The 21,231-nt window shown below is 33.7% G+C and overlaps 1 protein-coding gene across 1 annotated transcript; it reads left to right on the top strand.

Moving 5' to 3' along the window:
• The first annotated feature begins 19,835 nt into the window (after nucleotides 1-19,835).
• LOC111398635 lies at nucleotides 19,836-20,738 on the top strand. Its single transcript, XM_023025628.1, has 2 exons — nucleotides 19,836-19,997; nucleotides 20,168-20,738. Exons 1-2 carry the CDS (start codon nucleotides 19,934-19,936, stop codon nucleotides 20,485-20,487), a joined length of 384 nt encoding a protein of 127 aa, XP_022881396.1. The 5' UTR covers nucleotides 19,836-19,933; the 3' UTR covers nucleotides 20,488-20,738.
• The last annotated feature ends 493 nt before the right edge of the window (nucleotides 20,739-21,231 follow it).

Raw genomic sequence — 21,231 nt, 5'->3', positions numbered from 1 at the left:
TTTAAAACGATGATATTTAATTGTTTCTCAAATGAATTATGGTTTAAATTATTACATTTTTTCTCGAATAGGTAAAATTCAATGACGGTACAAGAAATTGAAGGAAGAAGCAAAAGTGGGCAAAATTGGAGAAAATGGTTAAGTTGTAAGAGATCCAAAGTTCGAGGACTAAAGTGCAAATAATCAAAAGTTGTGTTGTACCTCATGATGAAGATTCAAGAGTGCTTGGAGTCAATTGGATGAAGAAAGATGTCAAAGGGATCAAATTTAGGCAAAATATGATTATGAATCAATTTCCAACCAAAAAGTTATGCTTCGGAATTTCAATCTCACATTCAGACGTAGCAAACAATCAAACTAGAGAATGATGTCCAAAGCAAAGTCGTATCCCTTTGAGTTAGATTTCCAATAAAACTTGAATTGCCTCAATCGGATATTGGGAAAGAAAATTATGATAAAAATACTGAACGAGGTGCTGTTTGTCCGAAAAGTGGTGCCGGCACTACAGTGCCTGGAGAATCAGAGAGGTGGTGCCACTCCATAGCGCTGTAGTGCCACCACTTATTCTTGACACGACGCTGCAGCATCGCATTCCAAGCGCCGCGACTCCACCAATACGTAACCTAAGCGAAATTGTGGCCCACTTTGGAGTCCTGATGAAAATCCTACCTTTTACACACAACAAGGCACATATAAAAACAATTTTTCTCAAACTTGAGGGAGGATTCACATATTGAGAGGAAGAGGCACACTTGGAGATTAAAGAGAAGAATTGAAGAGAACAAAACAACAAGCTATTCAAGGGTTGAAGCATAAATTGGAAAGGGAAGAAGGTCTTGGTGCAAGATTGATTTCTTATTCTACATTCTTACTCAAAACCCAATGATGTCTTTCATAAGAACTTCATATTTTTATTTCATTGCTATGAGTAGCTAATCTACTTTTAGGGTGAACAATGTAGCTGATTTGAGAACCTTTATTTCTTTAGTTTGATATTCTTGTTCGTTATAATTACATGTGTGGATTTTAATCATATTCTCAATGCATTGAATTTTCTGGCCAGTTGCTCAATGATTTCGTGAATAATAATTGCATAGAGATGCAGATTCTTGTTTAGACCACATATTAAAATCTGTTGAATTAATATAACGTGTAGTTTGCCTATATTAATTGCTGCGGTCATAAATGAATTATTAGAACTATTAGTGCGTTTAACTAAGTTTAATTCGCATAGAGATATGGAATTGAGGTATTTAAATAGGCTCAATGAGAACTCGAGAGGGGTAAATTGAATACAATAGAAGAATTCAACCGAATAATACTTTATATTGTATGAATCTTAATATTAGAAGTAAAGGTGACCAATAGGTGAAGTTGTTCAGCCCTAACATCCATTTGTTGTTTGAATTTCAAATCACTTTTTGTTGACTTCGATTTAGATAAAAAAATGTCATGTTCAATTTAGACAAATTTTGAAAAAAAAAAATATTTGTATTTACTTTATTTAAAATTTTTAATCAATCATGTTGAGTTTCCAACTACAATTAAAATATAGAAGCCCAAACAAAATCATTAAAGTTGTTATGTTTATGGGTAGAAGCAACATCAATTAACCGATTATTTAAAAAGCAATTTTGATGCAGTTCTCTAGTTTAAGAGTTTTTTTTGCTTATAGCGCTACTTATTCTACTGCATAAATTTGATGTCATTTCTTTAGTTGTATATGTTCAGATGATTGATTTACATGTGGACAAAACAACCACCCTACTATAAAGATTTAAAATTCATCAATAAGGTTTGGGGTTTTGGGGAAATGGAAAAATGGAATTAGTATTTTGAGAATATAGTGGGTGGAAATATGGCGAGACAGGGTTTTGGTTCTACATTTCTGTTGCAATTGTTTTAGAGAAATGAAGATGAAAACAAAATTCTTTTCCTTTTATCATTTTGTTATTTTAGATGAAGAAGAAGTCTTTATGTTGTTTCCTTCGTTTCTTACATTTATATTAGGAGTGAGTAATGCACGATTTTTTAATTTTTAATTTTTAATTTTTAATTTTATGGTGAAATTGTAATACAAGTGATGTACAGATACACTGATACACACTTGGTGGAAAGCCTCAAACTAGACGTCATCTTCCTCTTTAACGTAAGAATTCAAGACTGGTTAAATAATCCATGTTTACTTGCTTACATTAAATCTGCTGCTTTGGCTTCATTTGCTCCAATTATAGGTGTTATAAATGATGTAACCACAAACATTTGAAAATTGTTACAAATATCCTTCCTAGAGGAAACAGAATCTGAAATATATAAAAACAAGATTATCAGCACTCAATTAGACGGCCTAAAGAACTCGATGATTGAAGATGGATCCAAAATGTGGAAATGTGAATCCACAAATCTGAATCAGCGCGAACAGCAAAAGTATAACAACATCACCAGAGAAGATGGCCCTGAGAGATTGAAATAGTAACCTGTCTTAGCTGCCCAAACATGTATAAAGTCAGAGTAAAAACAAAATTATTTTCTATCGTGATAGAACGCAAAGGCCACCGACGGAAAAGCTATGGCACGGCTATTGAGGGAAAAGAAAGAAAGAAAATTAGATTTATGATTGTGGTTTAACAATAAATTATTTTACATTATAAATATATTAAAACCATATTTATCTAATTTTACTTAAGTTTATTTAAGTAAATAAAAAAGAAAAAAAAAACTTAAAATCGGGGTGTGACTAACAAAATTCGAAATAATAATATAATTGCATTTGAAAAACATCAAACCCACACCTAATGGTTTTATAACCTTCAATTACCTATATTTAAAATAAATTTTTAATATTCATATTTTTTGGAGGTCAAGATGGTAATTTTTTGATCCAATCCATGTTCAATTTAGACCAATGTTGAAAAAAATAAATAAATTATATTTATATTTACTTTGTTTGAAAAAATTTAATCAATCATGTTCAGTTTCCAACTGCAATTAAAGTATCGAGACCAAAACCAAACCATTAAAATTGTTATGTTTATGGGTAGACATGACACCAATTAATCAATGATTTCAAAAGCGATTTTGATATAATTCTCTAGTTTAAGAGTTATTTGCTTATATCCCAACTTATTCCACTGTGTAAATTCGATGTTTTTTCTTGGTAGATGTTCAGATGACTGATTTACTTGTGGACATAGCAATTACCCTACTACAAGATTGAATATTGATCAACAAGGTTTGGGTTTGGGGAAATGGCCAAGTGGAATTAGTGCTTTGAGAATATAGAGTGTGGGAAATATGGCAAGAGAGGATAGTTTAAGCCAGAGAAAGAGAGACGGTCCTTGTTCTGCATTTCAGCTGTAATGGTTTTAGAGAGATGAAGATGAAAGGGAAATTCTTTTTCTTTTTATCATTTTATTATTTTAGATAAATAAAAAAATCTTTACGTTGTTTATTTCTTTTCTTACATTTAATTAGAAGTGAATAATTCGCTAACATTTTTTATGGTGAAATTGTACTACAAGTGACGGAAAGGATAAGTGTCATGATTAAAATGATAGTCTTGAATTCATATATTCTCAACAAGATGGTAACACTTCTGTAGTTAGTTCAAATTTGTTTAGGAAATGTCTAATCCAAAATTTAGATAACATGTGACACTCATTGATATAAAGATGTGGTTGTGACTTTTTAAAAGTATCGGTACCTTATCCAATAATTATTAATATGACAATTTTGGTTCACTTGTGATTGTTGTGTTTAGATTTTCATAGAAGATTTGAGGACCATTAGTGCAATTATAAGTTTAAAAAATATGGAATCTAATTTAGATAACATGGGATATACATCTATATAAAAATATTGTTGAAAAATATTTACAGCTGTCTCAATTATACAAATATATTGAAAGACCTTTTGAAAGCTATGTACCTGCTCATCATTTAATATTCAAAATGACAACCATACAAAATGTTCAAATTATAGAGATAAAGTTACAGAGACTTATCTTTTAGCATCGAAACAAAAAAAATCAAACGACACTTGGTTCTTAATCATCTTACACCAAGTAAAGTTATAGACCCTACGTTTACTATTCACCGTTAACACCAAATATCCTAATAGTTCCCTTTTGGAACAAAACAAATCAAGCAACACTCAGTTCTTAATCATCTTACACCTTCAACATATCAAACAAAACAAATCAAACCACATTAAGTTTATGTGAACATAAACTTAATGATATGTTGCCTTGTAGATTGAATCTGGCAAGACAAAAAGCTTCCTTATGTTTTGTACTAAACTTCCCCTCAAGAATTGCACTCTGGAACTGAGGAGGTGATGACTGGTGCAACAGTGGAAGAGCCTTTCATCAAGGAGATAGTAATCGCTTGATGCATTGCTGCAAAAGCTGGAGAATAAATTACTTATCTATCTAAGTAGTTGGTTGAATTAATGAACTCTGTTTTGTGACATTAAATTGGCTTTAATTAAATAAAACGTAGATCTCTGCTTGGAGACTGCATTAATCTTGCTTTAATTAAATAAACTGTAGTCTCTGCTTGGAAACTACATTGTCCATTTATGTCCATCTTTAATTACAAGTATTATGTTTAACATTTTAATAAACTTGGAATGAGTATATTGTAAAATAATTTTTGTTGTCTTCTTTAAGTTTTCATCAAATTGAGATATGCACTAAGGGTTGTGTTTTGATACCCAATAAATTTCAGGCTATGATGTTAACATGGGAATATATATTTCATAGGCCTTGAATGATGAGTGAAATAAGTACCAACAACCAAGTCCAAAAGCTCTACCCTGCCCATTTATGTTTCCTCTTGGATGGTTTTGAATCTTGGCCCCTTTAGCTTTGTTATTGGTCTAACTAAAAGTCTAACCTAACCCTTTTTATATGGTCCTAACCCTAGCCGTTTTGTAGTATGATTTGTCCAAGAAAAGTGAAGAAAATGTGGCTGCCCATTGAGAGAAAAGTAAGTTGCCTTTGTGTGTCAAAAAAACCAATGGTTAGCTCCTTGATTTTGATCTCTTCCTTGCCTCCTTTGTGGTGTTTTCTTCTTGCCGTTGTGGTGACAAATCATTATCATTATCATTATCTTGTCCTTTGTGGGTGAGATTAAGAAGCAATCGAAGTGAATATATATGTTGTGAATTGAAGCCGATTGGATTGACTGTTTTGTAGAGAAAAGTAACGTTAAACTGAACTCGAAAAATGCCATTTTGACGATTCTTAGAGCAAGCTTTTGTGACAATTGGTATCAGAATTTCAAGATGGTGGATTTGGCTTGTGAAACATACCAAAAAAATCCAGGAAATAGGCAAAAATGAGCCAAAAAACAATCGAAAAATTGCTAGAAAACTGTGTAAAAATCGGATCTATTAGTGCAATTTTTGCCCAATCTAGTGGTCGTGAAACAGAGACCACTGGTGTAACGTCCAGTGGTCATGTGCCAACTATCAAGCGTGTTATAGACGATGACATGAGGCCCACGAATAGAATGACTTGGTCGCGCTTGAGGGCGCGTGAGGTGTCTGCAAGCGGAGGTCTTTTAAGACAGCTTGTTCCTAACATTATTTTTGACATTTTGGTGTTGTTAGTTTTCTGTTTTAGGTTATACGGTGGAATCTAGATAAATCTATTCTTCGCGCGTTCGGGAGTCGATTGTGGCTGATTAACACCTGCAATTAATGGAGACTTTAGGATGAATTGTAGTGGTTTTAAAGTGACAAATTTGCATCTCTCGTAATTTATGGACTCAAATTGGTCCGCTTTGGTATATTGACTTATCTCAATTTAAATTTTATCATTAGTGCGTTATCGTGTGGGGGTGACAGTAGGATTGGGTTATCGTAAAGGGATAACATTGCTTATACTTGAAATTTAGGAGTTATTTGTCATGTTTGAAGTGTTGAATTTGATCGCAAATTAGTAATTAATTTTCTGCTCTAACTGTCATATAGTCACTATGTGAGACTACATTGCGTGAGAATTTGAATTTTTTGTTAACATACATTCGTGTTGCATTGATTATCCTGTTAGAACACCTGGACTTGATCCGTTTGAACATTCCCGTGATCTAAAATCGCATATCTTTGAAGCCCTAAAAATGGTGTATACTACGGTCTTAGGATTGCTTTGTGTGATCTATCCTAAAAATGTTGGATTTTTCAATGGGAAATAAGATTTTTCAATTTGGGCAACAAATAATGAAAGGAATTTTGGTTCAACAAAAATTTTTAAAAACCATAGACAATAAATTTGCACGTCAAGAGAAATTATATTTGAAGTCTATTTGACAAATTTTAGTTAAAGTTCTATTTAAAAATCTAACCGAAAGTTGAAATTTGTGTTAGACTTGAAAAGGACTTTGGAATGAAGAAAAATATCCTTCAAAGTTGTTTGGAATGGAGATGAGGGGCCTAGGGGCCGACAGCTTTATATTGAAATAGGGAATCGGCGCCTCAGTATATAAAAACAGGGAGTGGGCTTTGTTTTGTCTCCTATTCAATTTTTAATGTTATTTCTTGCATTCTACTTCAACCATCACTCTACTATTAAGTTTTGGATGTCCCTATACATAGTTGGCTCTTCATTATAATTTAGAAGAAGTTAGAAACATTGTAAATACAAAAAAATTGTATTCTTTCTCCACATTGTAGTAAATCTCTATTCTCTGCAAATTACATTTTTCTTGCATTCTTTATTTCATATTATACTTACAATCTCGTATTTTCTCCAACACAATGGTATTGCATTAATTCAGTTCCAATTTTCTACGTAATAGTCTCAAATTATAGGCCTCTTTCCTTGTTAATAGTATAATTAATGACTTAATTTTCTAATATATCTCCATTTAATACGTCTTGTTATCGACAACTAAGAAATATCATTACTCAAAATGAGGAATTAAGCTTGTTGTATAATGAATTTGTACGACTAGTTTGACAATATGTGAGGTGTAAAGATCCTGATCATTAATTTGAAGTAGTTTTTCAAATCAATGATCAAGATCCGTGCCAACTCACAATTGTTGAACTAGTTGTACAAATAGCATGATTTACATTGAAAATTACTGTGCATCAATTTGGGAATTTACTTTACCGAAACTTTTGGTCCTTTAAAATTAAAATACTAATGATAGAACTTTGACTTATCCTTCTTCAAAGATTGTAATCAATGACACTCCTATGTCAGTGATCCTTGGTTGAAAAGACTTGATATCAACTAAAAGTTGTCTCCACCATGGAATAGTGAAAGATAAGCTACATTTAGAGGAGGCAAATCAATTTTGTAAGCATTTTTGCAAATTATTAGGAGAACTTTGAAAGAGTTGTCAACTTCGAAATGAACTGAAGTTTAGCATAGCTTCCTTAATGAAACCATATTTTTCGTAGATGAATCCAAAACATATTTGTGGTGCTTGTTTGCAATCTTCATGTACTTCTCATTTTTCTTTCGTGTCATCTTTTGAACTTGATCATGCATTTTCTTAATGAACTTATCACTTTGTTTTGCATCTCCACCAAAATGATGAGTATCAGGCTGCAGAGTCAAGTCCAAAGCACTTAAAGAGATATTAGCCATAAACAACTATAAGTGGGCTTTCTTTAGTAGTTTGGCTAGTAAATTAATTATAAATGAATTTAAATTCAGGGAAAATAATGTCTCATTATTGTATTTCTTTCCTACATAACTTCTCAAAAGATTGTCCCATTATACAACTTCTGTATGATTATGACTTTGGCAATGGTAAAATGAAATGAAACAAAGATTTGTTCGCATCTTTCTCCAGAAGTGTATTAGAAAAGACACCAAAATTTTCAATCTCGATCAGAAACAATGGAATTAGAAATTCTATGGAGTATGACAATCTCTGAAAAATGTAGATAAAGAGTATGAGATATACGTGTCGTTTTGCTGAAATGAACAAAAATTGCAATTTGAAAAATCAATTAGATGTCTAGTTGGAGAAATGTCTTCTCCACTTTCCGATGTGTCAGCCTCTTTTCTTGATCTTAGGTTGTAGTGTGTTATAGGTTTTTTGCTCATTCACAACTTAAATGACAAATAATTAAAAAAAAAAACAAAATGAAAAATATTGCAATTAACAAATTGATAGAACAATCCCCAGCGACACGGCGCCAAAATTGATACGTTGCAAATCATGTTCCAATTAATTTTCCTTACTTAACTTAAATGTGTCGTCCTAAATAGTATTATGGCAAGTAAGGGTCATTTTCGATAGATGATTGATTCAATTATGTCAATTGCATACTAAAAAGTAAAATTAATAATAATATACGAAATATATTAAATGGGGGGGGGTTTGCTAAAAAGTAAAATTAATAATAATAGATGAAATAGATTAAATGGGGGGGGGGGTTGGTTTGTTGAACTAAGGAAAGCGACAAATTTAAACTAAAAAAGACTTGAAATCTGAAGTAAACAAAGTGGTTCTTGATTGAATGCGAGAAAATGTGATTATGGGATATTTCGTCACCATGAGAATGATTTTCATGTCAATTACAACAATATTTTTTCGTTCTCAACATTAACAACAATTCGAGAATAATTGCAATCTCAATTACCTCAATCTCTTCTTACATGTTAGTTGAATAAAACAAGTTCTTTACTCAACCCTATTCATTAAACAACCTAGAACAAGCTCTCTAGATTTAATTCAACAAACGCATTACGACAAAAGAGATGAATTGATTTAATGGTAAACTCGGAAGCTCGGTTTACAAACTTGAGCGTTAATCTACATACATTCAATTGAAAATTCTTCATAATCTATCGAAATGTAATTGCTACTAGCTTTTAGAATTAATAGCTATCACGTACTACTAATTCCAAAAGAACATTATCGAAACAAATTAACCATTTAGTTGTACACCTAAATAATCAAGAAGAACAAAACAAACATTTAACACAATGGATTAAACAAATCATAACTCGGGTTTGAAATAATCTATAATCAAAAAATATAATTAGTTACCCAGGAAATATCCACAAATAACTAACAATTTGTTACAAAACATTGATGGAAAAAGTGAAAAGAAAAACTTATTGATAAAGAGAGAAATGGTTGAAAATCCTTCAATATCAATGGGTCATCTTTTCCAAGTTAATGCACCATCTCCATTTTCCAATCTTCCCCAAAATATCTTAAAAAATAAAGGTTAAAGGAAAAAGAAAAAAGAAAGAAAACAAGAAGAAGAAGAAGAACCAGCTGCCCCTCAAGTTTAAGAATGAAAAATCTTGTATTTGATTGAATGTTTTAACTTAAAACCTAAAGGAAATTGCAATATTGGTCTCTGAGACTTTGAAAACAATTAAAAACGGCCCAGGTGGCGCCTAGGCACTGGAACAGTGGCGCCTGGGTGCCACAGTTTTTGTTTTTTGTTCGAGCTGGTCGAGCTCGCTGAATTTATTATTATTATTTTTTTGAATCTTCTTTCGGTGGCGTCTTTGGTCGTCTTCTTCATTTTCCTTCATCTTTAGCTCGTTTCTCGCATAAATTTCTTCAATTCATCGTTTAATCTCGAGTTTTCACATACAAATAAAAATAAGAAAATTAAATAATAAATCGCTAATAAAATTCGCAAATATCTAAGTTTAATGGTCCGAATAAGCGCAATAAACCCGCATTATCACACCCTCCAAACTTAAATCTTTGTTAGTCCTTGAACAAAGCAATACAAACACTCAAATTAAAACTAAACGATAATACTATAATAATAACAAATACTCCAATTGTTCGATATTTTGACTCTTTGCTACAATTCTTACATTTATGTAAATAACTTATGAAATGTTTACAAAAATGCTACAACAAACACTTTTAAACTTACACCATGCTTGACTCGTGTGTGTGTGTGGTCATTCCAATTCATTGCAATACACAATTTGGTGATTTTCCCAACCCTCAATGGTCAAACTTTCCTTTCTCACTCATGGGATGCACACTCCCCCAAACTTGTGATATTTTCACTCTAACCCAAGGTATCAAAAACTTAAGGTTGCCCTCAAATCACTCAATATTTCCCTCTCAAATTTGGTTGGTTTGAACCGAAAAAAATAGATCATCTAGTCATGTATTAATTCACCAAAAATTTTGAGTGCTTAGACCACAACTCATGTTAGGCAAATTACTCACAATCCATCAATTCTTCAACAAAATCACCCCTAGATGCTTATAGCATCCCTTTTATTTTTCTTCATTTTTCCAATGTAGGTAGTTCTCGCTCTGGTCCCTAAGGGTAGCCTTCTTCATTTGTAGATCGTCTCCTACACATTGGTGATGCATAGGGCCAAATTACTCAATGCTGACTCACACTCCTTAGGGTAGGCAACTTTTTCCCATAGATTTTTTTTTTAAATATCAATAGATGGAAAACAACATCTAACTTTTCATTTGAAGTCTAAGAACATTCCACAAAATCAATCACTGAGTAGGTAATTAATACAATTATAAATAATTTCTTTCACCGGTTCAACCACCCCTAAACTTATCCTTTCATTGGTTGAGTAATTGAAGAATTTCTAACAGCATGGTCATTTAAGTTCATTAACAACCTACAAGTGCAACCAACAAGTGCATGTGATGAATCTCATGACCCAAGTGCTCAATAAAGAGTCTATCATGGGATAAGTGGATGAAAATAAACAACACTTAGCATTCATGTTCCCAATTCATAAATCAATGCAATGCAATACTCAAAATGCAATTGGCAAAACTTTCAAACAACACAAACAAGCATAAAAACAAGTGTTTAATCTGAATTTTTAAGTTTTTAGTGAGAACAAAATTAGCACAAACCACAAAATTCCACAAAAAATTTAGCACATACCACCTCACCCCCAAACTTAAATTGCATATTGTCCTCAATGTAAAAGCAAAAACAAATTGAATGTGCAAGATGTTCAAATACTCCCCTAGTGGTGTTAACAATGATGGCTGTGATGATGGTTGGGGACCATTGGCAACAAAAATTCACAAAAACAAAAATAAGTGTCCTCTTTCATGCTTCTTCGATTGGATCCTCCAATCGCATTTTCTCCATGTTTTGTGGTACGAAGGGTTCAAAATATGATTTTAATTGATGCCATTCACCTTAAACTCTTTCTCAGTCTGAAGGCTTTTGATTTCTACTACATCATGAGGAAAGATATTAGTAACAACAAAAGGGCCAATCCATCGAGAACGTAATTTACCTGGAAATAACTTGAGGCGCGAGTGGAAAAGAAGGACTTTTTGTCCAACAACAAAAGCCTTTCTTGAAATCATTTTATTATAGTACGCTTTAGTTTTTTCCTTGTAAATTATTGAACTTTCATAGGCGTCATTTCGAATTTCCTCAAGTTCATTGAGTTGAAGCTTTCTTTGATCACCCATTGCACCTAGGTTCATGTTGCATTGCTTGACTGCCCAAAATGTTTTGTGTTCGAGTTCAACTGGGAGATGAAAGGGCTTGCTATAAACTAACCAATAAGGGAACATGCCAATTGGTGTTTTGTATGCCGTCCTATAAGCCCAGAGTACATCATTGAGGTGGAGACTCCAATCATTTCTATTGGGATTCACAGTTTTTTCGAGGATGGATTTGACCTCTCGGTTAGACACTTCGACTTGCCCACTAGTTTACGAATGGTAAGGTGTAGCCACTTTATGGGTGATATTGTATCTTTTCAAAAGGGCCCAAAAGGAACGGTTGCAAAAATGTAGTCCTTTATCGCAAATAATAGCTCTTAGTGTTCCAAACCTTGCAAAAATGTTGGATTTAACAAAATCTACAACCACTTTAGAATCATTAGTTCAAGTGGCCCTTGCTTCCACCCATTTTGACACATAATCAACGACAAGAATGATGTAAAGGTTACCATAAGATAAAGGGAAAGGTCCCATGAAATCAATGCCCCAAACATAAAAAATTTCAACAAAAAGTATGGGTGTTTGTGGCATTTGATTTCGGACTCTCAACGTACCTACCCTTTGACATCGATCACAAGATTTGTAAAAGAAGAACGTATCTTTGAATAGGGTGGGCCAATAGAATCCACTTTCAAGCACCTTGAGAGCAGTCCTCTTTGCTCCAAAATGTCCACCACATGCATAAGAGTGACAAAATGTAAGTATTGAATGAAATTCATTTTCATGCACGCACCTTCTTATCAATTGATCCGGACAGTGTTTCCACAAGTACGGCTCATCCCACATAAAATATTTGGCCATCGCCTTGAGTTTTTGCCTTTGAGCAATGGTCAAGTCACTTGGAATTTTCTTAGGGACTAAATAGTTCACTATATCCGCAAACCAAGGAGATGTGTCCATGACGAGAAGCAATTGTTCATCGGGGAAGCTTTCTTTCTCATGGATAAGGCAATTGAAGTGGTTGGTCACAGAATTTTCACTCTCTTTTTTGTCTTTAATCTCAAGGTCGAACTCTTGTAAGAGGAGTATCCATCTAATGAGCCTTGGTTTTGCCTCTTTCTTGGCAAGCAAGTACTTAAGAGCAACATGATCAGAAAAGACAGTTACTTTTGTGCCAATAAGATATGAACAAAATTTTTCTAAGACAAAAATAACTGCTAAAAGCTCTTTTTCAATAGTAGAGTAATTGAGTTGGGCATCATTAAAAGTTCTTGATGCATAATATATAACATGAGGTGTCTTTCCAACTCGTTGCCCTAAAATGGCTCCCAATGCAAAGTCATTTGCATCACACATCAACTCAAATGGTTTGTTCCAATCTGGTGGTTGAATGATGGGTGCCGATGTCAAAAGTTCCTTCAAGCTTTCGAATGCCTTTTTACAATCTTCATCAAAGTGAAATGGCGCCTCCTTTTGCAACAGCCTATATAGTGGTCTTGCACATTTAGAAAAATCCTTGATAAATCTTCGATAAAATCCTGCATGTCCAAGAAAAGAACGAATCTCCCTCACACTTGTTGGAGGAAGTAAAGAACGAATTAGATCAATTTTAGATTTATCAACTTCTATCCCCTTGGAAGAAATGACATGGCCTAACACTATGCTTTGATCAACCATAAAATGACATTTTTCCCAATTAAGTACTAGGTTAGCATCCATACATCTCTTAAGCAAAAGTGTGAAATTTTGTAGGCAACTATCAAAGGTATTACCATAAACACTAAAATCATCCATAAAGACCTCAATGATGCTATCAATATAATCGGAGAATATACTTATCATGCATCTTTGAAAGGTTGCAGGAGCATTATAGAGGCCGAAGGCCATGCGCCGGTAAGCAAATGTGCCAAACGGGCAACTGAATGTTGTTTTCTCTTGATCCTCCGGAGCGATCACAATTTGGTTATAACCTGAATAACCATCAAGAAAACATTAATGAGAATGGCCTGCTAATCTTTTCAACATTTGATCAATAAAGGGTAAGGGAAAGTGATCTTTTTGGGTTGCACAATTAAGTTTTCTATAATCAATACAAACCCTCCAACCCGTTTGGACCCGAGTTGGTACAAGCTTATTCTCTTCATTCGTCACCACTGTGATTCTAAACTTTTTTGGAACAACTTGGACCGGGCTTACCCACTTGCTATCGGAGATGGGAAAGATGACACCAACGTCTAGCAATTTCAAAAATTCTTTCTTCACCACCTACATCATGGGAGGATTCAAGCGACGTTGTGCTTCTCTTGATGGCTTTGCTCCATCTTCGAGCAATATCCGGTGCATGCACATAGAAGGGCTTATCCCCTTGATATCGGCTATTGTCCAACCAATAGCTATTTTGTGTTCCTTGAGCACACAGATAAGCCTATCTTCTTGAAGTGTTGTGAGATTCTTTGCAATGATCACCGGTAGTGTTTCCTCCTCTCCCAAATATACATACTTCAAATGCTCAGGAAGAGGTTTGAGTTCCAAAGTGGGGGCCTACATCACCAAAGGTAAAAGTTTCTCTTTAGATATCAGAAGAGTAATATAGGAGAGATCATACCTTAGTGGAATACTTGGTAGTGACTCAAGTGATGCCACGGTTTCAACATCCTTGCACACTTGTAAATTCTTGCTCAACCCGGTGAGATTGTTAGCATCAATGCTTTTAATCAAAGTGGTATCCAATGCATCTTCATTTGATAATTCAAAAACTTTTTGTACTAATGAATCTATTATATCAATTGAAAAACAAGCATGAACATCACTAGGATACCTCATTGCTTCAAAGATGTTGAAGCAAATAATCTCACCATCAAACTCCATTGTCAATGTACCATCATGCACATCTATCTTTGTACGTGCAGTCCTCATAAATGGTCTTCCCAAGAGCAACGGTGGCAACAAAGATATTGGTTTATCTTGCATGTCAAGAATGTAGAAATCTGTCGAAAAAATCAATTCATTTACCTGCACCAAAACATCCTCCAACACACCCTTCGGAAATGCGTTAAATCTATCAGCAAGTTGAATAATAACACCGGTTTCTTTTAAGTGATCTTAGATTTAAGGAAGCATAAATAGAATATGGCATGACATTAATAGATGCTCCTCAATTTAGCATTGCCTTTTCAAACCTAGTGTTACCAATAAATGTAAGGGATGGTAAAACTTCCAGGGTCCTTACATTTTGGTGAAAGTTTCTTTTGCAAGACCCCTGAGACATTTTCCCCTACACTTACCACTTCATTACCTTTCAATCTATGCTTGTCAATGCACAAATCCTTGAGGAACTTTGCATAACGAGGCACTTGATAAATTGCATCCAAAAGTAGTATGTTCACTTGAACCTTGCGAAAAGTTTCCCATATAGATCATATCTCTGTCTCTGTTGCATTGGAAATCTCCCAATGGCATTCGCTTGCTCTGAGGCTCCTTCTTGTAGTGTCAGGCATGCCTCAGTAGGATGTCCCACAATAGAACAAATCCCACACACTTTTGCTTGTTGCATTGTCCTAAGTGCCATTTGCTGCACAAGCGATGTAAGGCCGGCTAATTGTCATTCAATTTGAGAGGTTGCTCCTACCTACTTGCTTGTTTAACCGGTACCGCTTCTCTACTACCAAATTGTTGTGAGTTTGCGGCCATGTTGGCTATCAATCCCTAGCAACTACCAGTGTTTTATCCATTAAAGCTCCTCCACTGGCTGCATCAATCATATTCCATCAGGAGCAATCTTTCATAGAAGTATTGTAGAAGTAATTACTCACTGATTTGGTGGTTTGGGCAACTAGCACATAGCCTTTTGAATCTCTCCCAATATTCATAGAGATTTTCCCCCATCAGGAGCAATCCTTCATAGAAGTATTGTAGAAGTAATTGCTCACTGATTTGGTGGTTTGGGCAACTAGCACATAGCCTTTTGAATCTCTCCCAATATTCATAGAGATTTTTCCCTTGAGATTGCCGAATGCTGCAGATTTCTTTTCTGATGTTTGTAGCCTTCGAAGTTGGGAAATACCTCTCCAAGAAGATCTTTTGCATTTCATTCCACGTGATAATAAGACCGAACGACAAATAATAGAGCCATTCCTTAGCAGTGTCTGTAAGAGAAAAAGGGAATGCCCGCAATTTCACTTGCTCTTCCGATATACCCGCAGGTTTCATGCTTGAGTAAACCACATGAAACTCCTTCAAATGCTTATTTGGATCCTCTCCAGCGAATCCATGAAATCTAGGAAGTAGATGAATCATCCCGAACTTTAGTTCAAATCCCACCTCCACTTGAGGATATTGAATGCATAGAGGTTGTTGAACAAAAGTTAGAGCTACAAGTTCCTTTAAGGTCCGATTTGCATCCTCCATTTCAGGCTCTATGTGTTCGGAGTCACTTGAGGATTCAATGCTCAATCACCTTAGATGTCTAGTTGGAGAAATGTCTTCTCCACTCTCCGATGTGTCGGCCTCTTTTCTTGATCTTAGGTTGTAGTGTGTTATAGGCTTTTTGCTCATTCACAACCAAAATGACAAAGAAAAAAAAATAAATAGAAAAATAACAAAAAGAAAAATATTGCAATTAACAAATTGATAGAACAATCCCCGGCGACACGGCGCCAAAATTGATACGTTGCATATCACGTTCCAATTAATTTTCCTTACTTAACTTGAATGTGTCGTTTTAAATAGTAATATGGCAAGTAAGGGTCGTTTCCCGTAGAAGATTGATTCAATTATGTCAATTGCACACTAAAAAGTAAAATTAATAATAATAGACGAAATAGATTAAATGGGGGGGTTTGGTTTGTTGAACTAAGGAAAGTGATAAATTTAAACTAGAAAAGACTTGAAATCTGAAATAAATAAAGTAGTTCTTGATTGAATGCGAGAAAATGTGATTGGGGGATATTTCGTCACCACGAGAATGATTTTCATGTCAATTACAACAATCAATTTTCATTCTCAAGATTAACAACAATTCGAGAATAATTACAAGCTCAATTACCTCAATCTCTTCTTACATGTTAGTCGAATAAAACAAGTTCTTTACTCAACCCTATTCATTAAACAACCTAGAACAAGCTCTCTAAATTTAATTTAACAAACGCATTACGACAAAAGAGATGAATTGAATTAATGGTAAACTCGCAAGCTCGGTTTACAAACTTGAGTGTTAATCCACTTACATTCAATTGAAAATTCTTCATAATCTATTGAAATGTAATTGCTACTAGGTTTTAGAATCAATAGCTATTACGTACTACTAATTCCAAACTAGCATTATCGAAACAACTTAACCATTTAGTTGTACACCTAAACAATCAAGAAGAACAAAATAAACATTTAACACAATGGATTAAACACATTAATCAAGATAATTATAAAGCACAATTTAACTGAAAATCATAGCTCGGGTTTGAAATAATCCTCAATAACAAAATATAATTAGTTATCCAGGAAATATCCACAAATAACTAACAATTTCTTACAAAACATTGATGGAAAAAGTGAAAAGAAAAACTTATTGATAAAGAGAGAAATGGTTGAAAATCCTTCAATATCAATGGATCATCTTCTCCAAGCTAATGCACCATTTCCATGTTTCAATCTTCCTCAAAATATCTTAAAAAATAAAGGTGAAAGGAAAAAGGAAAAAGAAAGAAAACAAGAAGAAGAAGCAGAAGAACCAGCTGCCCCTCAAGTTTAAGAATGAAAAATCTTGTGTTTGGTTGAATGTTTGAACTTAAAACCTAAAGGAAATTGCAACATTGGTCCCTGGAACATTGAAAACAATTAAAAACGGCCCAGGTGGCGCCTAGGCGCTGGAACAGTGGTGCTTGGGCGCCACAGTTTCTATTCTTTGTTCGGGCTGGGCGCTTGCTGATTTTTTTTTTAAATCTTCTTTCAGCGGCGTCTTTGGTCGTCTTTTTCGTTTGCCTTCATCTTTAGCTCGTTCTCGCATAAATTCCTTCAATTCATCGTTTAATCTCCAGTTTTCACCTATAAAATAAAAATAAAAAAATTTAAGTAATAAATTACAAATAAAAATAGCAAATATCTAAGTTTAATGGTCCGAATAAGCTTAATAAGCCCGCATTTATCAATAAGTCATGTGTAGTCCCACGAAGGTTAATTATAGACTCTACTTTAATTAAAACTAAATTTAACAAAACACACGATTAATATTTTAGGTTATGAAAATTTTCCCCTAATTAACAACTTAACTACGTGATTTGAGAGCATATTAAGATCTTAGAGTAAAATTATCAAGCAAAGCACAACGATCAACAATCTCCCATTGTAATCCTAATTCACTTCTCAATTACCTCTCAATTGTTAATTCTTGCCTAAATTGAAAATATGATCCAGCTTTAATTAAAAAGCCTCTATCGACTATCAAGGTCAATCAATTCTATGCTCATATGTGAACCTAATTAATTTTAGTTAAATTATGAACACGTAAGCATTTATTATTCACAAAGATTATCTCATTTGACTTCAGATGGTGTGCCGATTTTTCTATCAACTAGCATACCCTATGTTGTTTATTAACATGAGCTATTTTTATCGAACCTCTAGAATCACACACACATTTTAATGTTAAACAATAATCAAAATAAAATAATAAAATAAAAAACAAACAACACAAATAACAAGAATTTAACAAAAAAAATGAGCAACTTTGAATTGACATGATGTAGATAATTGTGTTAAGATGGACACAATCAATAACAAGAATATAAAGTTTTAATGATAGAGAGATGAAAAAAGATGAATACATCCATCCAATCTTGAATCCTTTTAATGATCTTGAGTTGTGTCGTCGTCTTGTCGTCAATTTGCCCCATATATGGATGAATTCTTCTTTTGGAATAGCTCCAAGACAATCTATTATGAAGTCCTATTTAAAGTTTTAAAATGTGAAAAAAAAAAAGTGTGATTGGAATACCGCAAACCTTAAAAATTATGTTTCCAACTCGAACTAGGAAATTTGGCAGCAAGGCATGACATGACAGGTTCTATGAAACGTTCACACCTCCTACCCACCGTTCGCAAGGTGTTTTCATCCCAGGTCCTCAAAGTTTTCAACATCTTCAATTCAGTCCTTTGAATTTTTGAGTAACCCATTTAGATCCTTAAAATTTCACCTATTAAAATTTCGGTACACTCGTAATGTTATGTTCAGATTTGGAAAAAAAATTATGGAGGAGCAATTAGTATAAATAATTCTAGAAAATATCGAATCTGATTTAAATAATATAGAATACTCTTTGATATAAAAGTGTGCTTAGAAAAATTTTACGTTGTCGCAATTATGCTATGATATGAAAAAGACCTTTCAAACTATTGTATCTACTCGTCTTTAATTATGAAGGACCACAAAAATGAAATGTCACTTACTAAATTTAGTTCACGTGATTTTTGTGCTTACATTTGGACAAAAGAAATGAGGACCATTTGTACTATTAATATCTCATCCAAAATTTGTATAACATGTGTTTTTAGTTTTGACATCTGTCTCAATTATACAATGGCATGAAAAGACCATTAATACAAGTAACACAGTTATACTCATTATATGTGTACACACACACATATATATATATATATATAGAGAGAGAGAGAGAGAGAGAGAGAGAGAGAGATGGTACAAGTGAATTACAGTAAATTAAACTTGGGGGCATTTGGAAGTTAGTCGGAAGGGAGGATGATATCAAATTTCAAGATATTTGCCTCCTCATGGTAAAGGCAATGTCTAGACACCAGCTTGCATTCAGCTTTAAATTAATGCTGGATCACATTTAATATTAATAATAATAAGCAATATGTACAATTTTATACACACTATATTGTCTTATTTGCAACACTGGTAATAAATTGTCCTCAACAATTTACTAGGGTAATAATCGAGGCTCGACCAACTTTTGTGCAATGTTCTATAACGATTGAGTGAGTGAGTATGTCTAGTCTAATTTTGATAATAATATGACATGTCGATAATTTAATTTCTCGTAACATAAATAAATGACTCAAATCGAGAGAAGTTTTCAAGAAAGAAGAAGGAGAATCAAGAAACTGTAGTGGTTTCTCTCAAAAGTCACATGCAAAGTTATCCAAAAGAAAATCTAAAAGCCTCAACAATTCCACGTGTCAACACCTTGTGCAAACCCTCCACTAAAAGAAGTTGTGTTTTACATAAGCCTTTGTGCTACATATACATCGCAACTTACATATTTGTTTACTGACTGATGATGCGATGAGATTTGATTGAGTCAAAATCTTTCAACTGAAAAAAGAAAAATTAAAAATTCCACATTTTCTTGTTGACTCATCATCAATCTGTAAAAAATTATGTAAATATGATGATGTACAACAAGCATTTTTCCAACATTTTATAACAATTTTGGTAGAACGCTTAAAACATTATATAAAGAGATACAAGCAGGGAGTCTTTCACTCACATTTCACTAAAGCTTCCTATTATCTCTCTCTTTTTCTCAATTATGGAGTTCTCTGTGAGGTCATTTGCAATAGTGTCCCTCCTGCTGTTGGTTTCCCTGTCCACTGGTTTGTAATTTATTCAACTCCATAGCTTAGCAACTACGTTAATTCACCAAATTTGAAATAGCGTGAACAACTTTAATTTTCATAGCAAAGCATTCGTATTTGTTTACTTTGGACTGTATTATGTATTAAACTGTGTTTGTTTATCTTTACTCTTTCGTATTTTTAAACAGATATGAGTGGTCCTCTTGTGGTGGATGCTAGAGGATGTAACTGGGATCTTTGTCAAAAATTTTGCTCACTTTTTGGTAAGCCAGCATGCTGCCCAGGACCATTTGGTCCGTGCCGTTGCACAGGAGGTTGTCCACGTATTACGAGTCGTCCTCTCGTGGAGGATGTTCAAGTTCGACGTTGTGACGTGGATCTTTGTAAACAATTCTGCCAGCTTCAGGGTTTTCCAGGAGGATGCTGCTCAGCATTTAATGACCAGTGTGCATGTGGAGAAATTTGCCCAAACGAAGAGCCTTTCATTAAGGAGATAGTAACCGCTTGATGCTTTGCTGCAACAGCAGGCGAATAAAGTGCTTATCTATCTGTAAAGCTGGTTGAGTTAAATAAACTGTAGATCTCTGCTTAGAGACTACATTAAACTGGCTGTAGTTAAATAAACTGTAGTCTTTGCTTGAAGACTACATTGTGGAAATGTAGCCATCTTTATTTATTCGCCTGCAAGTGCTTATATATCATGTTGTGTATTTTAATAAACTTGGAATGAGTATATTGTCAAATAATTTTTGTTGTCTTCTTTAAGTTTTTATCAAATTGAGATCAGCACTAGCATCAAGTATCAAATCTTCCATCTAATTATTCCCTCTTTCATCCAACTCAAAAAGTGCATTAAAATCTAAATCAAACTCAATAATTAATTATAACCATACATTTCATGGGATCCATAACTTTCCCACCTTGCATGTCTTCAATTTTTATCAAAATCTACAAAAATAAGATATCTATTGAAATCAAACATTAGCTTAATGTGTTCCCCTATTGTAATAAATTTTCTTTCATTTTGATAATACATGTCACTTAATGTAGTTGGTTTATCCTCCCAAAAAAAAAAAATAATAATAATAAATAAATAAAATAAAATCTTATCACTATCTTCTCTCAATTAAACATAGGGAAAGTGCATTTGCATCCCCAAGGTTTGTTGAAATAACATTTGCTGCCCATAATAAGACAATTAGGTTTGGAGTTCTAGTCTACTGAGTTAGTGAAACTTATTCATCTTTTTGCT

This window comes from Olea europaea, chromosome 8, assembly GCF_002742605.1.
Source record: "Olea europaea var. sylvestris chromosome 8, O_europaea_v1, whole genome shotgun sequence".
Taxonomy (NCBI): Eukaryota; Viridiplantae; Streptophyta; class Magnoliopsida; order Lamiales; family Oleaceae; genus Olea; species Olea europaea.
Note: the sequence above shows the minus strand (reverse complement) of the source record. Positions and strands in the feature narration are given on the sequence as shown.

Excerpts from the sequence above, each read along its gene's own strand:
- LOC111398635 (XM_023025628.1), top strand. The coding sequence starts at position 19,934 with ATGGAGTTCTCTGTGAGGTCATTTGCAATAGTGTCCCTCCTGCTGTTG. Across the intron at positions 19,998-20,167 it reads GTTGGTTTCCCTGTCCACTG|ATATGAGTGGTCCTCTTGTG; the intron begins GTTTGTAATTTA and ends ATTTTTAAACAG.